The sequence below is a fragment of the Nyctereutes procyonoides genome, unplaced genomic scaffold (assembly GCF_905146905.1).
Source record: "Nyctereutes procyonoides isolate TBG_1078 unplaced genomic scaffold, NYPRO_anot_genome, whole genome shotgun sequence".
NCBI classification, from domain to species: domain Eukaryota; kingdom Metazoa; phylum Chordata; class Mammalia; order Carnivora; family Canidae; genus Nyctereutes; species Nyctereutes procyonoides.
In genome coordinates, this window is record NW_026575146.1 from 81,767,177 (window position 1) to 81,787,819 (window position 20,643).

General features: G+C 37.4%; 1 protein-coding gene across 2 annotated transcripts; it reads left to right on the plus strand.

The window, feature by feature from the left end:
- The first annotated feature begins 965 nt into the window (after positions 1-965).
- On the plus strand, positions 966-20,319 carry LOC129500336 (zinc finger protein 790-like). 2 transcript variants are annotated; one of them, XM_055310653.1, is made up of 5 exons: positions 966-1,298; positions 8,866-8,947; positions 10,059-10,185; positions 10,468-10,563; positions 18,430-20,319. In XM_055310653.1, the coding sequence occupies exons 2-5, from the start codon at positions 8,939-8,941 to the stop codon at positions 20,100-20,102; spliced, it is 1,905 nt and encodes a 634-aa protein (XP_055166628.1). In that variant the 5' UTR covers positions 966-1,298; positions 8,866-8,938; the 3' UTR covers positions 20,103-20,319. The 2 variants fall into 2 exon arrangements, with proteins under 2 accessions (XP_055166628.1, XP_055166629.1); XM_055310654.1 differs by having other exon boundaries at positions 10,062-10,185.
- Positions 20,320-20,643: the final 324 nt, after the last annotated feature.

A 20,643-nucleotide genomic window follows, 5' to 3' on the forward strand; every position in this document is an offset into this window, starting at 1 on the left:
CCTAAAAGGCCTGTTTATATTCAGCCAGAATACTGAATTACTGTGGGCCCTTCTACCTTACTCAGGTTTCTATTGTTCAAATTGATTGCCTAAAAGCAACCTCTACAATATTATTTATTATCCTAACGGGAAGGATAGTGGTCAGCTAGGGACTGGGGATCAGAAATATCATATGCATAGGCCATTTCTTCTTGAGATGCCAACAATGCACTCTTCATTAGTATTGAGTTACACTGAATATACACATTCTATGCACTTTTCTTCAAGTATTTCCTATTTTACAATAAAAATATTTTAAAAGAAATTATTTTTAAAGGATTAATTTGAAAGTACTGAAAAAAAATTTACTCCTTGGTCAGAAAGTTTAGACATACTGTCCAGCTAAATGATGAGCTCAGAGAAGAGGAAGCAAAATTTAAAAGCTATCAAGTACTAACTTTCGGGGGGCGGGAGGGAGGCCAAGACATGAATAGCATTTGCAAAGCACTAATGTAAGCTTGAATATTAATTTAACCCAAACTCTTTAAGGGTAATTGGAGGATGAGAATAAGTGAAGTATTTATTTGTGGAGTTAAGAGGATAGTACACCTTGGCTAAAGAAGGAGCTTCCAAAAAAAAAAAAAAAAAAGAAGAAGGAGCTTCCATGGCTTCGCAGAGAAGGGACCCTCCTGCAGTTGGGCCCCTTCATCCTACCCCCAGGTCGATGGTTGTGGGATAAGAGATATGCACCAGGCTGGACCAACACTCAGACAAAGATGGGAAGGAGTCACTGGTCGCTTGACCACCGTCTAACAGGACTTTTCTGTCACAATGTGTCTGTCAGATGCCCAGACAGCAAACTCAAGCTGCAAAGAATGACACTCTTCCTCTGAGGTAGTTCTACGACCCTAAACTACATTTCCCAGGGGCCATCGCGTCCAAGGCTACTTCCGGTCGAAAGGCCGCATTGGCTTATTGTCCAGGTTCCCAGCACTTGTGGGGGAGCAGCGTGGAGGCTTCAGTGGAGTCTTGCGTTCGAATCGCGGCCTGGAACGAATAGAGAAGCCCTTTGCCACAGATGTGAGCAGTGATGAGGGCGATGGTCTTTGTCGAGGGAAAGGATGGAGACCCGGGCCAAGGCCTATGAATTGAGATCTTCGGCGCTGGGCTCTGAAGGCTGCCCGGGCTTTGACTACATTTTCCCATGTCCACCGTAGTAGCCGAGACAGCTTCCTGTCCGCGCACCGACGCTCTCGCGACTGTAGGAAGCGTCCCGCCCGAGTCACCGCGGAACATTCCTGTAGGGATCGCAGGGTCAGGTAAGATAATCTAAGACACAAAATGACCCCTGAAGGGCCAACGCCACTGGGAAGGGTAGTGAGGGATTAATGTTTTCGGAGTCTCAGGCTTTGCCAGCAAGAAGGAATGGAGAAGGAAGTTGGTAGGGAGCTGTGTATGTGTGTGCCCGCTCTTGCGCCAGCGATCACGATGGGATCTGTGGGTGCTTGTGTGAAATGGTTACGGGAACGGGAGGTGGGGGTAATCGTTCAGGAGCCGTGGGGGTGAGGGTGTGCGTGTGTGGTGCACATCATAATGTGCACGATGATGAGGGAAGCTGTACATGACGGTAATGGCTATTTAGGTGTCCCTGTGCACGTGCACGCATGATTGTGACTGCACACTGTGTGCCTGTGTGTGTAAATGTGGTAGCAGCAGCTGTGGAGCCAGAAACGAAGAATATTGCGTTTAGTAATAACCATAGTCCTTCGTAAATGTGTGGAGAGCAGTTTCTTTGATGACCGTTAGTTGGATTGAGTAATGTAGAATGTGGGGAGTGGAATAGGAGACAGTGTAGAGAACATATTCCAAGAATTTCTCTGTAAATATGAGCAGAGAAATAGAACAGCAGCTGGTGGGAGGATAACAATGTTAAAAGTATGCTGGTAATAATGAGCCACAAGAGAGGGAAAAGTAGACATACCGGGAAGAATGAGTAAACAAGGCTCAACTGTGTGAATGTACTGCAACTGCAAGAATAAAAGAGTAGTGTTGCAGAGAATAAGCCATGAGCCCAAGTTTTCAAAAAACAAGGAGAAATATCCTGTATTTGGTAGATGTCAGCCGCAGTGAGGTGTGGTGAGTTATATGTAATCTCATGGCATGAAATTCCAAGGTAGAGCTTTTTTAGAAAAGGAAGAGAGGAAGGTCTGAAAGTAATAAGAACAAGGAGGATACCTGCCCTGCTTCCAGACCCAGTGGCAAGAGGCTGGGGGGTAGGGAGGGTAGGAGAGGGAGATGTTGAAAAGGCTGCAGAGTCCCCTGGGGAGAGCCCGGTTTCCCTTAGACCCAAAGGTGAAGGGAGTATTCAAGGAAGTGTTGGAGATAAAAGAGGAGTTTGTTATTAATGAATTATGAATTCCAGAGGGCATACTAGAAAGTGTCCAGATGTGGGGAGAGATGACAAGAAGGTACATCTAGCTGGGGGGGGGGGAGTACAGTGTCTCTAAAGACATTATCAGGGAATCTAAGGCTTCTGACAATGGACATAAACATGGATACAGGGAATATTGATGCTTATTCTATCTGGATTCAAGACTGCTGGAGAAGAAGTGATAGGATAGAAAGGGTGGATTTTTGAGTATCCCTCAGGAAGAGGGGAGCCAAGGATAGAAGCTTTAAAGGTGGTTGGGGTAGGTGGAATAATGCCCCTGGAAAGATGTCAAGGTCCTAATCCCTGGAATCTGTGACTATTTTGCTTTACAGGGCAAAAGGGACTTTGCAAACAAGATTAAGTTAAGGACCTTGAAATGGAGAAATTATCTTAGATTACCCAATTAGGCCTGATTGGATTCTTTAAAGTCAGTAAACCTTTCCTAAGTCTTTAGGGTCACAGGGAGATAGGATCAAAGAAGAATGGTCAGAGATATGCAGAATTGCTGGCTGAAGGAAGGGAGCCAATGTTGGTGGCCTCTAGACTCTGGAAAACATAAAGAAATAAATAATTATCCATTAGAACCTCCAGAAAGGAACACAGCCCTGCTGACACCTTGAAAGTGGCCCATTGAGAACCATCTCAGGCTTTTACCTAACTGCCTAAGCATAAGGTAATAAATTTGTATTGTTTTAAGTCACTGTGTTTATGATCATTTATTGCTCAGAACAAGTGGTATAGCGTCTTAGCCTTAGTGCTGTGGAGGGGTCTTGAGCCCTGTGACATGAAATCAATCCCTATTGATAAGGTTGAGGAATTCAGTAAGGCACATAGGCCTCCTCTTCACTTATAATTTCCAGTTTTGCTGCATTATGATATTTTTTAACATTGGAATTTAATAATTTTTCTTTGTGGTCTAATATATGGCCTGTCTATAGTTACTTGTTTTCCACTTGATTTGTCTTTGATTGATAAAAATGTATTAAAATACTCTGTGAGTGAAGTTTTCTCTTACATAACCTGTAGCTTCTGCTTTATTGAAGTTGCTGCTGTTAGTTGATACATATTCATCATCATTATCATCATCATTATTTTTAGAGAGGGGAGTAGGGGCAGAGGGAGAGGCAGAGAGTGAATCTTAAGCAGGCTCCATACCCAGTGCAGAGTCTGATGTGGTGCTTGATCTCACAACCCTGAGATCATGACCTGAGCCCAAATCAAGAGTTGGATGCTTGGGGCACCTGGGTGGCTTCGTGGTTGAGTATTTGCCTTTGGCTCAGGGTGTGATCCTGAGGTTCCAGGATCGAGTCCCACATGAGGCTCCCATGGGGGGGCTGCCTCTCCCTCTGCCTATGTCTCTGCCTCTCTCTCTCTCTCTCTGTCTCTCATGAATAAATAAATAACATCTTAAAAAAAGAACACTTTGCTTATCTCTAAGGCATGAAGATACTAATATTTTCTTCTACATTTATTATATTTCACATTTAGATGTACAAACCCTCTGGAATTGATTTTTGTGTATGTGTGAGGGAAGATCAATTCATTTCCCTCATATATTCAGTTGATCTCATATCGTTTGTTGAAAAGACCATCTTTTCTCTCTGATAATCTGTTCTGAAATCTACCTTGTCTCAGTAATATAGCTACTCTAGCATTCTTTTGATTATGATTTCCATGGTATATCTTCTCCCATCCTTTTACTTTTAACCTTTTTACACCATTATATTGCAGAAAAACTGATATCTTGAAAATAATCACTTTCATCTCATAAATGTGATAAATTCCTCCATTCATTTAGATATTCTTTCATTTTATTCTGTTATTTTTAGTAATCAATGTAGAGGCCTTGTCCTTATTTTGTTAAATTTATAGGTATTTAACATTTTTGTTGCTATTGTAAATGCTGTCGTTTTATTTTTTTATTTTTTATGTTTTTAAAGATTTTATATATTTATTCATGAGAGACACAGAGAGATGCAGAGACATAGGCAAAGGGAGAAGAAGCAAGCTCCATGCAAGAGCCTGATGTGGGACTCCATCCCGGAACTCTGGGATCATGTCCTGAGCGGAAGGCAGATGCTCAACTGCTGAGCCACCCAGGTGTCCCAAATGCTGTCATTTTAAATCTAAATTTTAATTTCCTAATTTTTGCTTGTATGTTGAAATGCAGTTGACATTTTTACTCTCTCTGACTTCATATTTGTATTCTTAAATATTTCTATATATCTACCCATGACTTGGCTGCTTTATTTTTTATTTTTTTTTAAAGATTTATTTATTTATTTATGATAGAGAGAGAGAGAAAGAGGCAGAGACACAGGAGGAGGGAGAAGCAGGCTCCATGCCGGGAGCCCGACGCGGGACTCGATCCCGGGACTCCAGGATTGCGCCTTGGGCCAAAGGCAGGCACTAAACCACTGAGCCATCCAGGGATCCACCGACTTGGCTGCTTTAAATGATATCCTTTCTCTCCCAGTTATTATAAATGAGGCAGTCAGTGAGCTTGTCTATTTTCCATTTTGCAAACTTTATTTCTCTGTTAATTATTGCTGTAAAACATATTACCCTAAAAAAACAATAAATATTTATTATCTTACACTGTTTTTGCAGATTAGGAATTTAGGAGTGGCTTAGCAGTGAGGTTCTGGCTTAGGTCTCCTGAAGTTATAGCCAAACTCTTGGCCAGGCCACACTCATCTAAATGCATGACTGAAGCTGGAGGACCACCTTCCAAGATGATTTTCTCACATGGCTATTGGCAAAAGACCTCGGTTCCTCTCCATATGGACCTCATAACATGTTATATGGCTTTCCCCAGAGCAGAAGGGCAGCAAGAGAGTATAGGAAGAAGCCATAATGTTCTTTTTGACCTATTCTCATACTCCATCATTTCCACAATATCTTTTTGGTACACAAGTCAGCTCTATTCAGTGGAGGAGGCAACTACACAGCATTAATACGAAGTACTAGATACCTTTAAGAACCATCTAACATACTGGTACCATAATCTCCATCTTATTTTTATTTAGGTTTGCATTTAAATATGTTTACCATCACTGCTTTTCCTGAAATTTTCTCTGTTCTCTCTTTTATGGCAAAAATATATCCTCTAGTAGTTTAGAAAGCACTCATATGAACAATATTCCCTAAGTTGTTGTAGCATAGAACTTTTTATATTTTCTATTTGAAGGACAGCTTGGCTGCATATTAAATCTTCGATTCTGTCATTCATTTTACCACAAATATATTGGAGAGACTACCTCCCTCTTGGGAGCACTGAATTTAGTAGTGGAGAAGTCTATTGACAAGTGAATTTCCTTTTTCTCATGGGTAAGTTCATATTTTTATCTTGACTTCCCATGGGTTTTAGCCTAATAATTTTATTAGGAAATGTTTTCATATTGACAGTTTTTAATCATTTCTCCCTGATGTCTCTTCGTTATGTATATTCATGCTTTATTTCAGGAAATTATTTTTTAATGTTAAAAATAAAGTTTTTAATGTTTTTTCTCTTCTTTGATTTGGATTTCATCTGTAGGGGTTTGCTTAGTTGCAAGTTGGATTATCTCTGACTTTCAGTGTTTTCTTCCAATAATTGTCATCTCTTTCTTTGTTTCATTTGCTAATTTCTATATTCTTTGTCTTACACTGTTGGTTAGAATGCAGACTGGTGCAGCCATTGTGGAAGACAATATGGAAGTTCCTCAAAAAGTTAAAAATAGAACCACCCTATGAACCAGGAATTGCAAAACTAGGCATTTACCATGGGAGCACCTGGGTGACTCAGTTGGTTAAGGGTCTGCCTTTGGCTCAGGTCATGATCCTGGGGTCCTGGGATTGAGTCCTGCATTGGGTTCCCTGCTCAGCAGGGAGTCTGCATATCCCTCTGTCTCTCCCTTTCCCCCACTCATACATGCTTGTGCATTCTCTCTCTCTCTCTCTATCAAATAAATAGATAAAATCTTTAAAAAAAATACTAGGTATTTACCCAAAGCATATAAGAATACAAATTTGAAAGGATACATGCACTCTGGTATTAATAGCAGCATTATCAACAATAGCCAAACTATGGAGAGAGACCAAATGTCCATTGACTGATGAATGGATAAAGGTGGTATGTGTGTGTGTGTGTATGGAATATTATTCGGCCACCAGAACATGAAATTTTGCCATTTGCGACAGCATGGAGCTAAAATGTATTATGCTAAGTGAAATAAGTCAATCAGAGAAAGACAGATACCATATGATCTCATCTGTAAAATTTAAGAAAGAAAACAGATGAACATGTGCGAAGAGGAAATGAAAGAAAGGAGAGAGGGGAAACAAGCCATAAGAGACTCTTAACAATAGAGAACAGACTAAGGGTTGATGGAGGAAGGTAGGTAAGGGATTGGCTAAAATGAGTGGTGGGTATTAAAGAAGGTTATGATGAGCACTGAGTGTTGTATATACATGATGAATCACTGACTTTTATTCCAGGAACCAATATTGCACTGTATGTTAACCACTTAAAATTTAAATAAATCAGTAAGTAAATAAATAAAAGTATGGTTCCTCTGAACAACCAGGTTTTCTTTGTTGTTCATAACATAACCTGGTTCAGAACGACTCCTACTAACAGTTCTGAATTCCCCAGTGGTGCCTCTGCTGCAATTAAAGAATATATAGCCAGGGGGGCCTGGCTGGCACAGTCAGAAGAGCATGCAATTCTTGATCTTGGGATTGTGAATTTGAGTCCCACATTGGGTGTAGAGTTCACTTTCTTTTAAAAAAAAAAAAGATTTTATTTATTTATTTATTCATGAGAGAGAGAGAGACAGAGACAGAGACATAGGCAGAGGGAAAAGCAGGCTCCATGCAGGAAGCCCAATGTGGGACTTGATCCCGGGACTCCAGGCTCATGCCCTGAGCCAAAGGCAGACGCTTAACCGTTGAGCCACCCAGGTGTCCCTAGAGTTCACTTAAAAAAAAAAATTTTTTTTTTTTTTCAAAAAGGAGAAAAACATACAGCTAAGATCCCAACTTATTTGATGAGGCCAATATTACCCAGATACCAAAACCAGACAAAGCATATATCATAAGAATTTGAGTACAAAAATCCTCAACGAAATAGCAAATGAAACCTGACAACATATAAAATGAATTCTACAACATGGCCAAGTGGAATATGTCCCAAGAAAGCAAGGTTATCTGACCATACAAAAACTAATTACTGTGATACATCATATCAAAAGAATAAAAAATAAAAAATCACATGGTCATTTTAATAGATGCAGAAAAAGCATTTGACAAAAGCCAATACCTTCTCATTTTAAAAGTACTCTAATAAACTAAAAATGAAAGGGAAGTTCCTTAACCTGCTGTGGGGCACCAACAGAAATCATGTAGCTAATATACTTAATAGTGAATATCTGAATATTTTCCTCCTGAGATCAGGAGTTAAACAAGAATGGCTGCTTTTGCTACTTCTATTCAGTATTGTACTGGAGACTTTACAGGGAAGTTAGGCAAGAAAGAAGAAATAAAAAACATCTATCTTGGGAAAGAAGTAAAACCATCTCTATTTACACATGACATTATTTATTTTTTTTGGATAATAGAAAATCCTAAGGAATAAACACACACACAAACTATTAGAACTAATAAAAGGGTTTAGAAAAGTTTTAGAATATAAGATCAATAGATAAAAATCAAGTGTAGGGGTGCCTGGGTGACTGTTGGCTCAGGTCATGATCTCAGGGTTGTAAGATCAAGCCCTGCTTCAGGCTCTGCTCTGGGAATGGAGCTTGCTAAAGATTTGCTCTCTGCTTCTCCCTCTGCTTCCCCCCCCCCCCAATCAAGTGTATATTTATGCACTTGCAATGAAGAATCCAAAAATGAAATTAAGAAAACAGTTCCATTCACAATAGTATCAAAAAGCATAAAATATTTAGGAATAAATTTAATAAGTGAAATGTAAAACTCGTGTTCTTAAAACCTTAAGACAGGTATTTGAACATAAAAATTTGTACACAAAGGTTCATAGCAGCATATATATAATAATCAAAAGGTGGAAACAACCCAAATGTCTATTAATGGATAAACAAAATGTGGTCTAGTCATACAGTGGAATATTATTCAGCTGTAGAAAGGAATGAAATACTGATACATGCTACAGCATGGATGAACCTCGAAAGCATTATGCTAAATGAAAGACACTAGTCACAATAAGTTCACATATTGTATGATTCCATTCATGTGAAAGTCCAGAATAAGAAAATCTATAGAAACAGAACGGGAATTAGTGGTTACATAGGACTAGGAAAAAGGAGGAGTGAGAATGAGTCAGTTGGGTTTCGGTTTGGGCCAGGATTTTTGTAGATCCCTCTGACCTTTCTTCAGGGAAGAAAATGGCATTTTTAGTCCATTTGAAAGTTCTGTGGAAAACCTGACCTCTCATGATTCCTTCCTTCTAGCTCTGCTTCCTCGGGACTCTGCTTCACCAGGAGAGGAGTATAGAAGACTGATTGATTCTGGGAATTTTAAGTCATGGCCCATGTGAGTTGGAATTGCCTCTCTCCAAAATTTTAACCATTTATATCACATCTTATGAATACTTTTATTTATTATTCTTAAACTGCTTACTTGAGTCACTATTCAATATGGTGATAGCCATGAAACAGTCCACTGCCTTCCCTAAGTGTCCCTCTTCTCTCCAACATGGCATTCAGCACCTCCTGTGTTCTAAGACTTTGATAGAGCACTGAAGGAGGAAATAGTAGAGACTTTCTTTTCAAATCTGTGGCTTAACAAGGTGGAACTGAGTGGCTAAAAGGGATACACTGCATGAAAGCTTTTATTTACTCTGTAGAATGGGGTGTCTCATTTAATAAAGGTGAGAGTTGGTGTTGGTTGGTGTTCATTTTATTATGTGGCACTTTATCGTGCTTTTAAATAGAGGATTGGTGGAGGGTTAAGTTCAGAGAGATCTGGGATCTTGCCAGGAAATCAATGAGAGATTAATATTATTAACAAGACCTGTGTTGTCAGCTACTTAGCCCAGAACCCAGATTTTATACATTCTCACAGAAAATGGTATTCAGTTAGGGAGTGTATCTGCTAAGAATCCTTTCAGCTTCAGCTAACAGAAAAGTCAACTAAAAGTAGCCTAAGGAGGGGCAGGGGATTATGTTTATCCCATAATAAAGCTGGACTTAGTGATTAAGCCTGGTGTGGCCTCCGAGTGATATTAACAAAGAACTCTTGATTCTGGGCTGTCATCCTATTGTCTGATATTTGTCCCTGGAAAGTCATAAGGATGTTGTGGCTGAACAATAGAAGGTTTTAAGAGCATATAGTCACTCAGCCTCAGTCACAAATTTCCATGTAATTTCCCCCCATACTACAGGCAGCCGACTTCAGTTTTTTGCTCAGTGAGTATACACCACTGTATACTCCATACACCACTATATACGTGGTGTATACAGTAGGTATACAGTGCTCTTTTTCACTTCTTCCCCGTTCTATCTAAAAGATTTTTAAATTTCAAAATAAATTTATTATTAAAAAAAAAAGAAAACTTTAAAAATAAATAAATATATAAATATAATAAATAAATAAATAAAAGATTTTTAAATTTCACCATTGATGCTTGCGTTGTTTCTTTCAGCAGTTGATGGTGTTCAGGGATGTAGCTATAGACTTCTCACAAGAGGAGTGGGAGTGCCTGGACTTGGAACAGAGACACTTGTACAGAGATGTGATGTTGGAGAACTACAGCAACATGATCTTGCTGGGTAAGATTCAGAATTTGACCCCAGAAATTTCTGCTTTCTACATTGTGAATTTTTGCATTGTCTTTCAAGTGGTTAGGGAAATTTCTGACTTCTTTCTGGGAAATTGTTTATGCCTTGTAAATTTGGTAACCTCCATCTTCTCCATCTTTTAGATGGAGAAATACTTCATGCCTTTTTCTTACTCTTCCTATAATTGTCTTTCTTCCTTCATAACTGAAGGACTAGATTCAAATTTTGAAATCCTTACCACGTGGTTATTTCTTATTTCTTATCTCTGATCAGGACTTTGCATTTATCAGCCAGATGTGTTTTCTTTACTGGAGAAAGGGAAAGAGCCTTGGATGGTTTTACAGGATGAGACAAGAGGACCATGCCCAGGTGAGTAAGGGCTGAGTCTGCACAGGGACACCAACATTGCAGATAAGAGCTCAGATGTTTACGGAGGCAGCAGCATCTCTGAAATACTGGTCTCAAGTCTCCTCAAGAGATAAAATCCTGTGAATAAAGTTCTGAGACCTAGAGCCAGAAGTAACCTTTTCACCGTGAATTTCCAAATGACTCTTCTTTTCACCTCCAAATACCACTGCAATTCAGTACTACTCTTCATTTTCTTTCCCTCGTATTATAAAAAGGTAAGTGCCATTCTTTTTCTTCAGTAGGTAATGTATCAGTGCTTTGACTCAATTTCTTTCTCTCTTTTTTTCATGTTGATATTTGTAAATTTCTTCATTTAGATATTTGTAAATTTCTTCATTTAGATATTTGTAAATTTCTCCCTCCAAAAATCTTGACTATTTTTTATTTTATCTACTATGTTTTGAATTCTTCTTATCTTGCCTGAATTCTTGCTTCTGCGTTTCCTACACTTGCTAATTCATTCTTTTAAGCAACATTTATTGATTTTCTAATATCATTTTGGGATAAGAAGGGTTAACAAAGAGTATATAATCTATTAAAAAACTTGAATTTTCTGTGACTGGAACATGTCCATACATTTCAGCAAATAGGCTCTATATTGAGAGAAGTCCTGATAGTCTGCTTAGTTGAAAATCAGGATAATAGGTGAAAATGGCTTCTGGCTACAGGGAATAGTAAGTAGCAGAAGAGAGGTTAAGGCTAATGGAAGAAAACAAAGAGAGGGCAGTGTCACAAAAGACCAGTCCTGGGGATGCCTGGGTGGCTCACTGGTTGAGCGTCTGGCTTTGGCTCAGTCCTGATCCCAGGGTCTGGGATCAGGGATCTTTCTGTGTCTCTCATGAATAAATAAATAAAATCTTTAAAAAAACAAACCTTGCTGTCAAGAGGAAACAAGGCACATATTTGGCAAGTTGAGGCTAATTGATGAATTTTCTGTTTATGGGCAGGACTCAGATTGAAATAATATACTTTTGTAGCTTCTTTTTTTTTTCCACAGTATTTGTTAGTTGTTTATTTAGGAGTTTCTTTTTTATTTGAAATATCAAAGAAAAGAAAATAAATTTTATCTCCTCACTAGAATCATGTTTTTAAATTCCAAAAGCTATATTTGTGTTTTTAAATTGTTCTTTTTCTGAACTATTGATACCTACAACAACTGAAATGAATCTCAAGGATATGTTGCTGAATGAAAATGCCAACTCAAAAGGTCACATGCCAAATGAATCCATTTGTAGAACATTTTGGAAATTACCAAATTTTAGAGATTGAAAGCATATAGTGGTTGCCAGGGGTAGGGATGAGCTGGGGAATGGTGGTAGTGGTTATGGCTATAAAGAGGTAGCACAAGAGGTAGAATCTGTGAGATAATGATCTAGATGTGTCTTGATTGAGGTGGTGGTTATAGGAATCCACATATGTGATGAAATGACATAGTACACGTATGCATTGTGCCAATGCCAGTTTCATGATTCTGATATTGTGCTTTAATTATGTAAGATGTATTCATTGGAGAAAATTGGATAAAGGGTACTCTTTGCAACTTATTGTGAATCTGTAGTTACCATTGACCCTTGAACAGTTTGAGGGGTTTAGGAATATAGACTCTTGGACAGACAAAAATTCACATAGAGGTGGGTGCCTGTGTAGCACAATTGGTTAAGTGTCTGACTCTTGGTTTCAGCTCAGGTCATGATCTCTGGGTCGTGAGATCAAGCCCTGCTTGGGGCTCTGTGCTCAGCATGGAGTCTGCTTGAAATTCTCTGCCTCTCCTTCCTCTGTCCCTCCGCAACTCATTTGCTATCTCTCTCTAAAATAAATCTTAAAAAAATTAATATATAAGTTTTGACTTCCCAGAAACTTAACGACTAATAGCTTACTATTGACTGGAAACCTTACTGATAATATAAATCATATATTATGTCTTTATATAATGTATTCTTAAAATAAGCCAGAGAAAAGAAAATATTACTAAGAAAATCATAAGAAAGAAAAAATAAATTTACAGTACTGGAAAAAATCCACATATAAGTGGACCTGTACAGTTTAAATCTGTGTTGTTTAAGGGTCAACTGTATTTCAAAATAAGATTTTATAACATATTTTGTTCCCAAAGGTCTGTGCAATTATATTTCATACTTTTGTTCCCTAAACACTACTATGTGCTTTTAAAATTTTGGTCAGTTTTCACATACTATGAATCTTCTGTTGTATATTAAGGTTATTCTGCATTTCTTGTTACTAAAGTTGTAATTCTTGGTACAGGTCAATTATTCATGGGTTTTTTTTCCACATTGAATTATGGTTGTGTTTCAGATATGAAATTCCTTGGCCAGAGGATTTAAAGTTAGAATATTGTGTACCCAGTTAATTTAAGATAGTTAATTGATTATTTTAAATCATACAAAATTCCAAGAATCCCTTAAATTAATAATTCCAACCCATAACTGGTTCACCTGTTTCAATAAGGGACCAGTGCATAATTTCCCTAATTAGAGTTCTCCCTATGCTTTCTTATATTAACTACACTAATAATTCATTCTCCTAAGTATTTGGTTTCTATCTGAATGAGAATTTAGACAATCTTACTGTGGAATCTCTTTTTCCCCTCAGTCCTTAGAATTTCAGCCTTCTTGAATGAGTTTTTTTTTTTTTTTAGAGCATTCACTTAGTTTTCATATAAAACAACCTTTCATATTTCTTTATATAATGTTATTAACATATAGGTAAAATGTCAAAAACAATTGGTATCAACAAGTTTGGAAACAAACAGATTCATGGTAGACACATGGGTATCTGAGAGGTAGCTATGACTTGAAGGTATTTGTATACTGTAGGAATTAATGTGTTTTCAGAAGGATTGGAGGGCGTTGATTCATATGGAGATCAGGAATGATATAAGTTTCAATGTAGTCTCACTACAAATTGAGTTATTTTTAATTAAAACTTTTTAATAATTTAGTAGGTTAAAGGCTGTTGATTTCTAGTAAGGATAGATATTTCCTCTGTGTTTGTTTACTGAATTACTGATTGTATTTATTTGATGTCTGCTGTGTACTTGATCTATACTTATCATTTGTTGGCTTAATACTTTGTATTTTTAGCGTGAATGAGCATTCACATAAAGGAAATACTAATACACTAATACCTAGTTAGAGTGGCTAAAAGTATATTTTTCTTTATTTTCTTTAAGATTTTAGTTCTCTCTTATAGTGTTAAAATTCTCACTTCACAACTTAATCAAGATATAATTAAAGAATAATAAACTGCATATATTTGAAATATACAGTTTGGTCTGTTCCAACATTTTGTTACATCCATGAAATAATCACTATAATCAGGAAACAGACACTTTAGAGGCATCTGGGTAGCTCAGTTGGTTAAGCATCTGCCTTCAGCTCAGGTCCCGGGATTGAGCCCCACATTGGGTTCCCTGCTCAATGGGGAGCCTGCTTCTCCTTCTTCCTCTGCCATCCTCCTTGCTTGTGCTCTCTGGCTCTCTCTCTGTCAAATAAATAAATAAAAATCTTTAGAAAAAAAGAGAGAGAGAGAGAGTGAGAGAGAGAGAAACAAAGAAAAAGAAAGAAAAGAAACCCTTCAGTTATTGCCAGTTTTCCTCATGCCCCTGTGCTATCCATCCTCCCACTCCTGTCTTCAAGTGGTCACTGACCTGCTTTCTGTAACTCTAGATGAGTTTATATCTTCTAGAATTTTACATAAATTGAGTTATACAAGGTATACTCCTGGGATCCCTGGGTGGCGCAGTGGTTTGGCACCTGCCTTTGGCCCAGGGCGCGGTCCTGGAGACCCGGGATCGAGTCCCACGTCGGGCTCCCAGTGCATGGAGCCTGCTTCTCCCTCTGCCTGTGTCTCTGCCTCTCTCTCTCTCTCTGTGACTATCATAAATAAATAAAAAAATTAAAAAAAAAAAAAACAAGGTATACTCCTTTTTCTTTTTGTTGACCTTGTTTCTTTTGCTAGCATGATTTTGAAATTCATCTATGTTGCACGTATCAATAGTTTAGTTTTGTTTCTCTGTAGTATTCCACTTTTGGCTATACTTCATTCATTCACCTGTTCATGGAGTTTGTTCTGGAAATTCTCAGCCATTATCTTTTTAAATATTGCTGCTTCTCCCATTCTTCCTCTCTTCTCCCTTTAAGCTTCCACTTACATTTATGTTTAGTTTTCTAACTGAATCTTCTATGTCATAATGCTTCTCTTAAGATTTTTCCAATCTTTTTCTCTTGGATTTTTTTTTTATCTGTATTGGTTTCTTATTCTCTACTAAAATGATGAGTTTAGCTTCTTGAGCACAGTTTTGTTTTGTTTTAAGATTTTATTTATTCATGAGGGATACAGAGAGAGAGGCAGAGACGTAGGTAGAGGGAGAAGCCAGCTCCCTGCGGGGAGCCCCATGTGGAACTCGATCCCAGCCCAGGATCATGACCTGAGCCGAAGGCAGGCACTCAGCCACTGAGCCACCCAGGCATCCCATTAACCACAGTTATTTTTAAACCCTGTCTCATAACTCCAATATCTAGAGAACTTTTAGATGTATTTCTACAATTGTTTCCGTAGTCTGTTTACATTAATATTGTCTGGTTATTTACTTAGTTTATGGCAGACAGTGTTTGTAAAATGGTAAAACTAATGCCTAGACTACCTTCCTTTATAGAGGATTTCCGTTGCTTCTATCAGGTAACTGAAGGCATTAATATTTTGGTTGCTTTCTCAGTCCATCACCCTCTTTAGTCACCGAGATGGTTTGAAACTGAGCTATATTTTCTGTGTAGGTCTACCTCTGTTTTTTACCCATATTCCTTGGTAATAGCCCTTCTATTCTAACTCAACATGATGAATGTTTAGGACTCCCCTATAGACAGCCCCTGGATACTAATCTCTATCACCTTAGCCTTGAGATGTCATAAGTTCTGTCAGTCTCTAAGCCAAATACTAGTACCAGTACACTCTGAGTACTAAAGATTGGCTGAGCCTTTCAGTATATTCAAATAATAGTAGTTGTAGAATTTTCTTGTTTTGTTCATCTAAAATATTTACCAGTAAGTTTGATATCCCATAGAGATTTAGTAGAGATGTTTGTTTTCTAAGTTTTAAAGATTTTTTTTTGCCATTTATATCTTTAATTTACTTGTAGTTTCTGTTTGTATATGGTATAAAGAAAAGTTATAATTCTTTCTTTACATACTTATAGTAAAATAACACCTATGGAATAATCTGTCTTGTACCTTTTGTCACAATCTAAGTTTCTGCTGTTTCTGATTCCTTGATTGTCCTCCGCTTGATTGTTTGTGACGAGAAATATATAAAAATTCTGGACACAGCTGAGAACCCAGTTGTGGGCTTTTAAAATATAAATTAGAAATGATGCTAGTCAACACATTTTATTTTTTCTAGCTATGTTCACTCATTTAATTCAGACTCAGGATAAGCAGGAAGTTAGGTTTCACCAGGAAGAGATGTATACAAGAGTCATAGTCAAGGACTTGTAATATAAATGGAAGTGAGAAAAATAGGGTGATAGGAGGTATAGTAGAGTCATTATTTCTAACCTCCATGTTTATGCTGTGTTTGAGGGGCCCATAGCTTGTGTATTAGGGATATGCAGATTATAACCTGCTGAATGAGGAGGCACAAGCCATCCACATAGGGACAGCAGGTAGCTCCCTCAATATCCAAGCTTCCACTTTGGTAAGTGAAAATGCTGGAGTTGTTTTGATTGAAGGCACAGTTTTCATATAATCACACAAAAGAAGTAAAGTCACAAGATTAAATACTTATGAATTGTAGAAAATGGGAGCAGGGGCATACAATGAACTATGAGAAGGACAGTCCTCCATCTCTGGTCATGAGCAAGTGGGAGATAAGAGAGCAAAGTAGTGAGCACCATACTTATAAGGTATTTGGGGTGGAGGTCACTATTTGTGGGCTCAACTCTAACTGGTTATTTTTAAAGGTGCCTGAGAAAAGCCAAGCAGGAACTTATGGTGGGAATCCTAAGCTCAGCTCCTTATCTAAATGCTGAGACTCTGGGTGTGAGCAGGATTGTCATATTGTAAGCTGTCTAGGAAGCATCTCAAAATAGCTGCTTCCTCATCATATTCTATTATCTGCGGAATTTATTTTAACGTCTTGGTTTATATTCTTTCAACATTCTTTTTAATTTATCCTAAACTCCTTGCCTGCATTAATTAGCACAATAATAATGATTACTTTCTAGCAGTAGTTTATGTGTGAAATACTGTTAAACCATTTCCAGTCCCCCACATTCCCACGTTTTTTTTCCTGTCATCAGTAGCAGCAGCAGCAGCAGCATCTACTAATTGTTCAGTCCTTTTTCTGTGTCAGGCACTTTATAAAAATGGTATGTTTTCCCAATCCTCTGAATAAATCTCTTAAAAAAGATATTAATATCCCTAGTATCATACAGAAAAAAGGACAGCTCAGGCAAGCTTAGTAATTTTCTCATAACCTAAAGATGGTATTAGTAAATAGAACTGAGCCTGAAACTATGGTCTGTCCTTTTTCCACTATAATACACTACTACTTACACATGTAACTGAACTGCTTTTCAACTTAGTCACTGCTAGAGCACTTGATCAGTTCCCGCCTCTATCATCCCAAGAAAAATTTTAACAACTGCATGACAATTTCACCAAATCCTAGATCAAAAATGAGTCACATTCTTCCTAGCTCTTTGCCTTTGGCAGCTTCTCAAACTATTTTCCTTTTTGAACTGTCACCCATAATTATGTCCTTTAACCTAAATGCGACATACCTGTGTTGCTGAGTTCCTACTGTCTGTTGACTCTAGACCAGATTACTTCCCACATATTGGACTGATAACCCTATTTCCCAACATTGCTGTTTTTAAGCTCAGAATTATATAAGACATTCATCATAGTATCTTCCATGGTACTTGAAAATTTGTAGATACTTTCTGTAATATTTTGGTGGCCTTACACAGAAGGGAAAAGAAGAGGCGACCTGGGGAAGGGCTTCAAAGCATAAAGCAGAATAGATGAGCAATACTATGAACTCAAGAATAAAGAAAACAAAACCACGTTCATTGGGGTCATGTGACAAAAAGATGGTTTGGCTGTGTACCATGGATGAAATGAGCAAGTTGAAGTCTTTGCTTATGCAAAGGCAAACTGAAAACTGATTATGTAGGTATGATTACATTTCTGGAAATTTTCTTTCAGTTAGTTTAGATGTACTTTTGTTTCCTCCTCTTAGTACAAAAGTAATATGGAAGCAGTATACATACTCATTTCAGTAATGATGGAAGCAAATAGACAGTGAGAGATGTATTACATTATTATATGATTAAAAGATCCTAATCATGCTTCCCAGTACTTGGTTTTTGTAGTATTACCTTTTATTCCATCCTAAATTCCCCCCATATCCTTTTTTTTAATATTGTATTTTTACAGAATTATTTTTTTAATGCCTAACATATGCTAAGACTTGATTTACCATACTGAATGAAATGGTCTTATCTTTACATTGGCAGTCCATGACTGGGTGATAGCTGAATAAATATTTTTTTAAATGGAACTACTCAGATGTATTTGACTAAAACAAAGCTTTTATGTATCTAATCACTCACCTCAACTTTTTTTTAGTTCTGTTAAATTTCTATTTATTTTTGCCCCTTTTTCATATTGCCCAGAATTTGAGAATTTCTTAAGCCAGTCATTTCTTGTGTGCCTTATGCATTTTAAGATTTACTTTTTATATCTACATTGGACATTTTGTTTCTTTTGGAACAGTAAAACAGTATGAATTTATCTTCTTATCTTTCAGACATGCAGTCCAGCTGTCAGAGCAAGAAGTTATCACAAAAACATGTCACTTTTGAGAGAGAAATACCTCAATTGGAAATTTGTAAAAAACACAACCTTGAATATTTATGTTTTAGGGGTGATTGGGAAAGCAAAGATCAGTTTGAAACACAACAGGAAAATCAGGAAGAATGTTTTAAGCAGGTTACACTTACCTATGAAAAAATGTCCACTTTTAACCATCACACAACTTTTAATGTACATCACAAACAGAATACAGGAAAGAAACTGAATGAATTTAAAGAGTCTCGGAAAGCCTTTCGTTCTGGCTCAGACTGTACTCAACATCAATTAATGCACACTAGAGAGAAATTTTGTGAAGATAAGGAATATGAGAAGACCTTCCTTTCTGATTCAGAACTTACTCAGTATCAGACAGTTCACTCTGCTAAGAAAACATATGAATGTAAAGAATGTGGGAAGGCATTTAGTTTGCGGTCAAGCCTTACTGGTCATAGGAGGATTCATACTGGTGAAAAACCTTTTAAATGTAAGGAATGTGGGAAGTCCTTTAGATTTCATTCACAACTTAGTGTCCATAAGCGTATTCATACTGGTGAGAAGTCTTATGAATGTAAGGAATGTGGGAAGGCCTTTAGTTGTAGCTCAGATCTTACACGACATCAAAGAATTCATACTGGTGAAAAACCCTATGAATGTAATGAATGTAGGAAGGCATTTAGTCAGCGATCGCATCTTACTAAACATCAGAGAATTCACACTGGTGAAAAACCTTATGAGTGTAAGGAATGTGGAAAAGCTTTTACTCGTGGCTCACACCTAACTCAACATCAGAGAACTCATACTAGTGAGAAATCTCATGAATGTAAGGAATGTGGAAAAGCCTTTATTCGTGGTTCAAATCTTGCTCAACATCAGAATGTTCATGTTGGTAGGAAACCCTATGAATGTGAGAAATGTGGAAAAGCCTATATCTGGAGTTCACACCTTGCTCGACATCAACGAATTCATACTGGTAGGAAACCTTATGAATGTAAGCAGTGTGGGAAGACATTTATTTGGGCCTCATACCTTGCTCAACATGAGAAAATTCATAATGAGAGGAAACTCTATGAATGTAAGGAATGTAGAAAGACCTTTCTTCATGGCTCAGAGTTTAATCGACATCAAAAAATTCATACTGGTGAGAGAAACTATGAATGTAAGGAATGTGGAAAGACCTTTTTTCGTGGTTCAGAACTTAATCGACACCAGAAAATCCATACTGGAAAGAGGCCATATGAATGTGAAGAATGTGGTAAAGCCTTTCTCTGGGGTTCACAACTTACTCGACATCAGAGAATACATACTGGTGAGGAACCTTATGTATGTAAAGAATGTGGGAAATCTTTTATCTGGGGTTCACAACTTACACGACATAAGAAAATTCATACTGATGCAGAATCCTATGAATGTAAGGAAAGTAACCAGATCTTTAATGACCATCCATATTTTCCTGAACAGAAAATTCACAATTGTGAGAATCTCTATCAATGGAAAGACTATGGGAACACATTTAGTCAGGACTCAGACTTTCCTCAGCACCAGGATATTTATAGTTTTGAGAAATCCTATGAATATAAAAATTTTGAGACATCATTTTCTCCAACCTCTCACTTTATTTCACTCTTATGATATAAAAATATAGGAAGGCCTGTATTCACGACTCATTGATGAGAATCAATCTCTTCTTTTGAGAACCCCCACAAATGTAAGTAATATTGGAAAACCCTTTAATGGAGCACCTAACACTGAATAGCAGACAATTCAAATGCAATCTGTTATTAATACCGGAAAGCATTTACTTATGGTTTTCCATTTGGAATATCAGAGTAAAACCCTATGAATAAGATGACACTGTGAATATCTTTTGAATCATTCTTAAAGTATTCTCTACATCACTGATAATATTCCGCATAGAGTCTAAATCTAACTCATGTAGGGAAGCCTTCTATCTCTATTTAAATCTTGTTACACTTCCATAAAATTATACCAAAGTTGAATTTCTGTTACATAATTAATCTTGGAAAGCCTTGAGCTTTGTCATACAATTTATATGGTATGCCTTAGTTCCAAAACATCTTATTGGTATTTTTTGGAAAGTAACTCAAATCTGTGTCTGTTCACTTACTTATTTGATTAAAGGGTTAAATGAGCTTGATGACTTAAATGACGT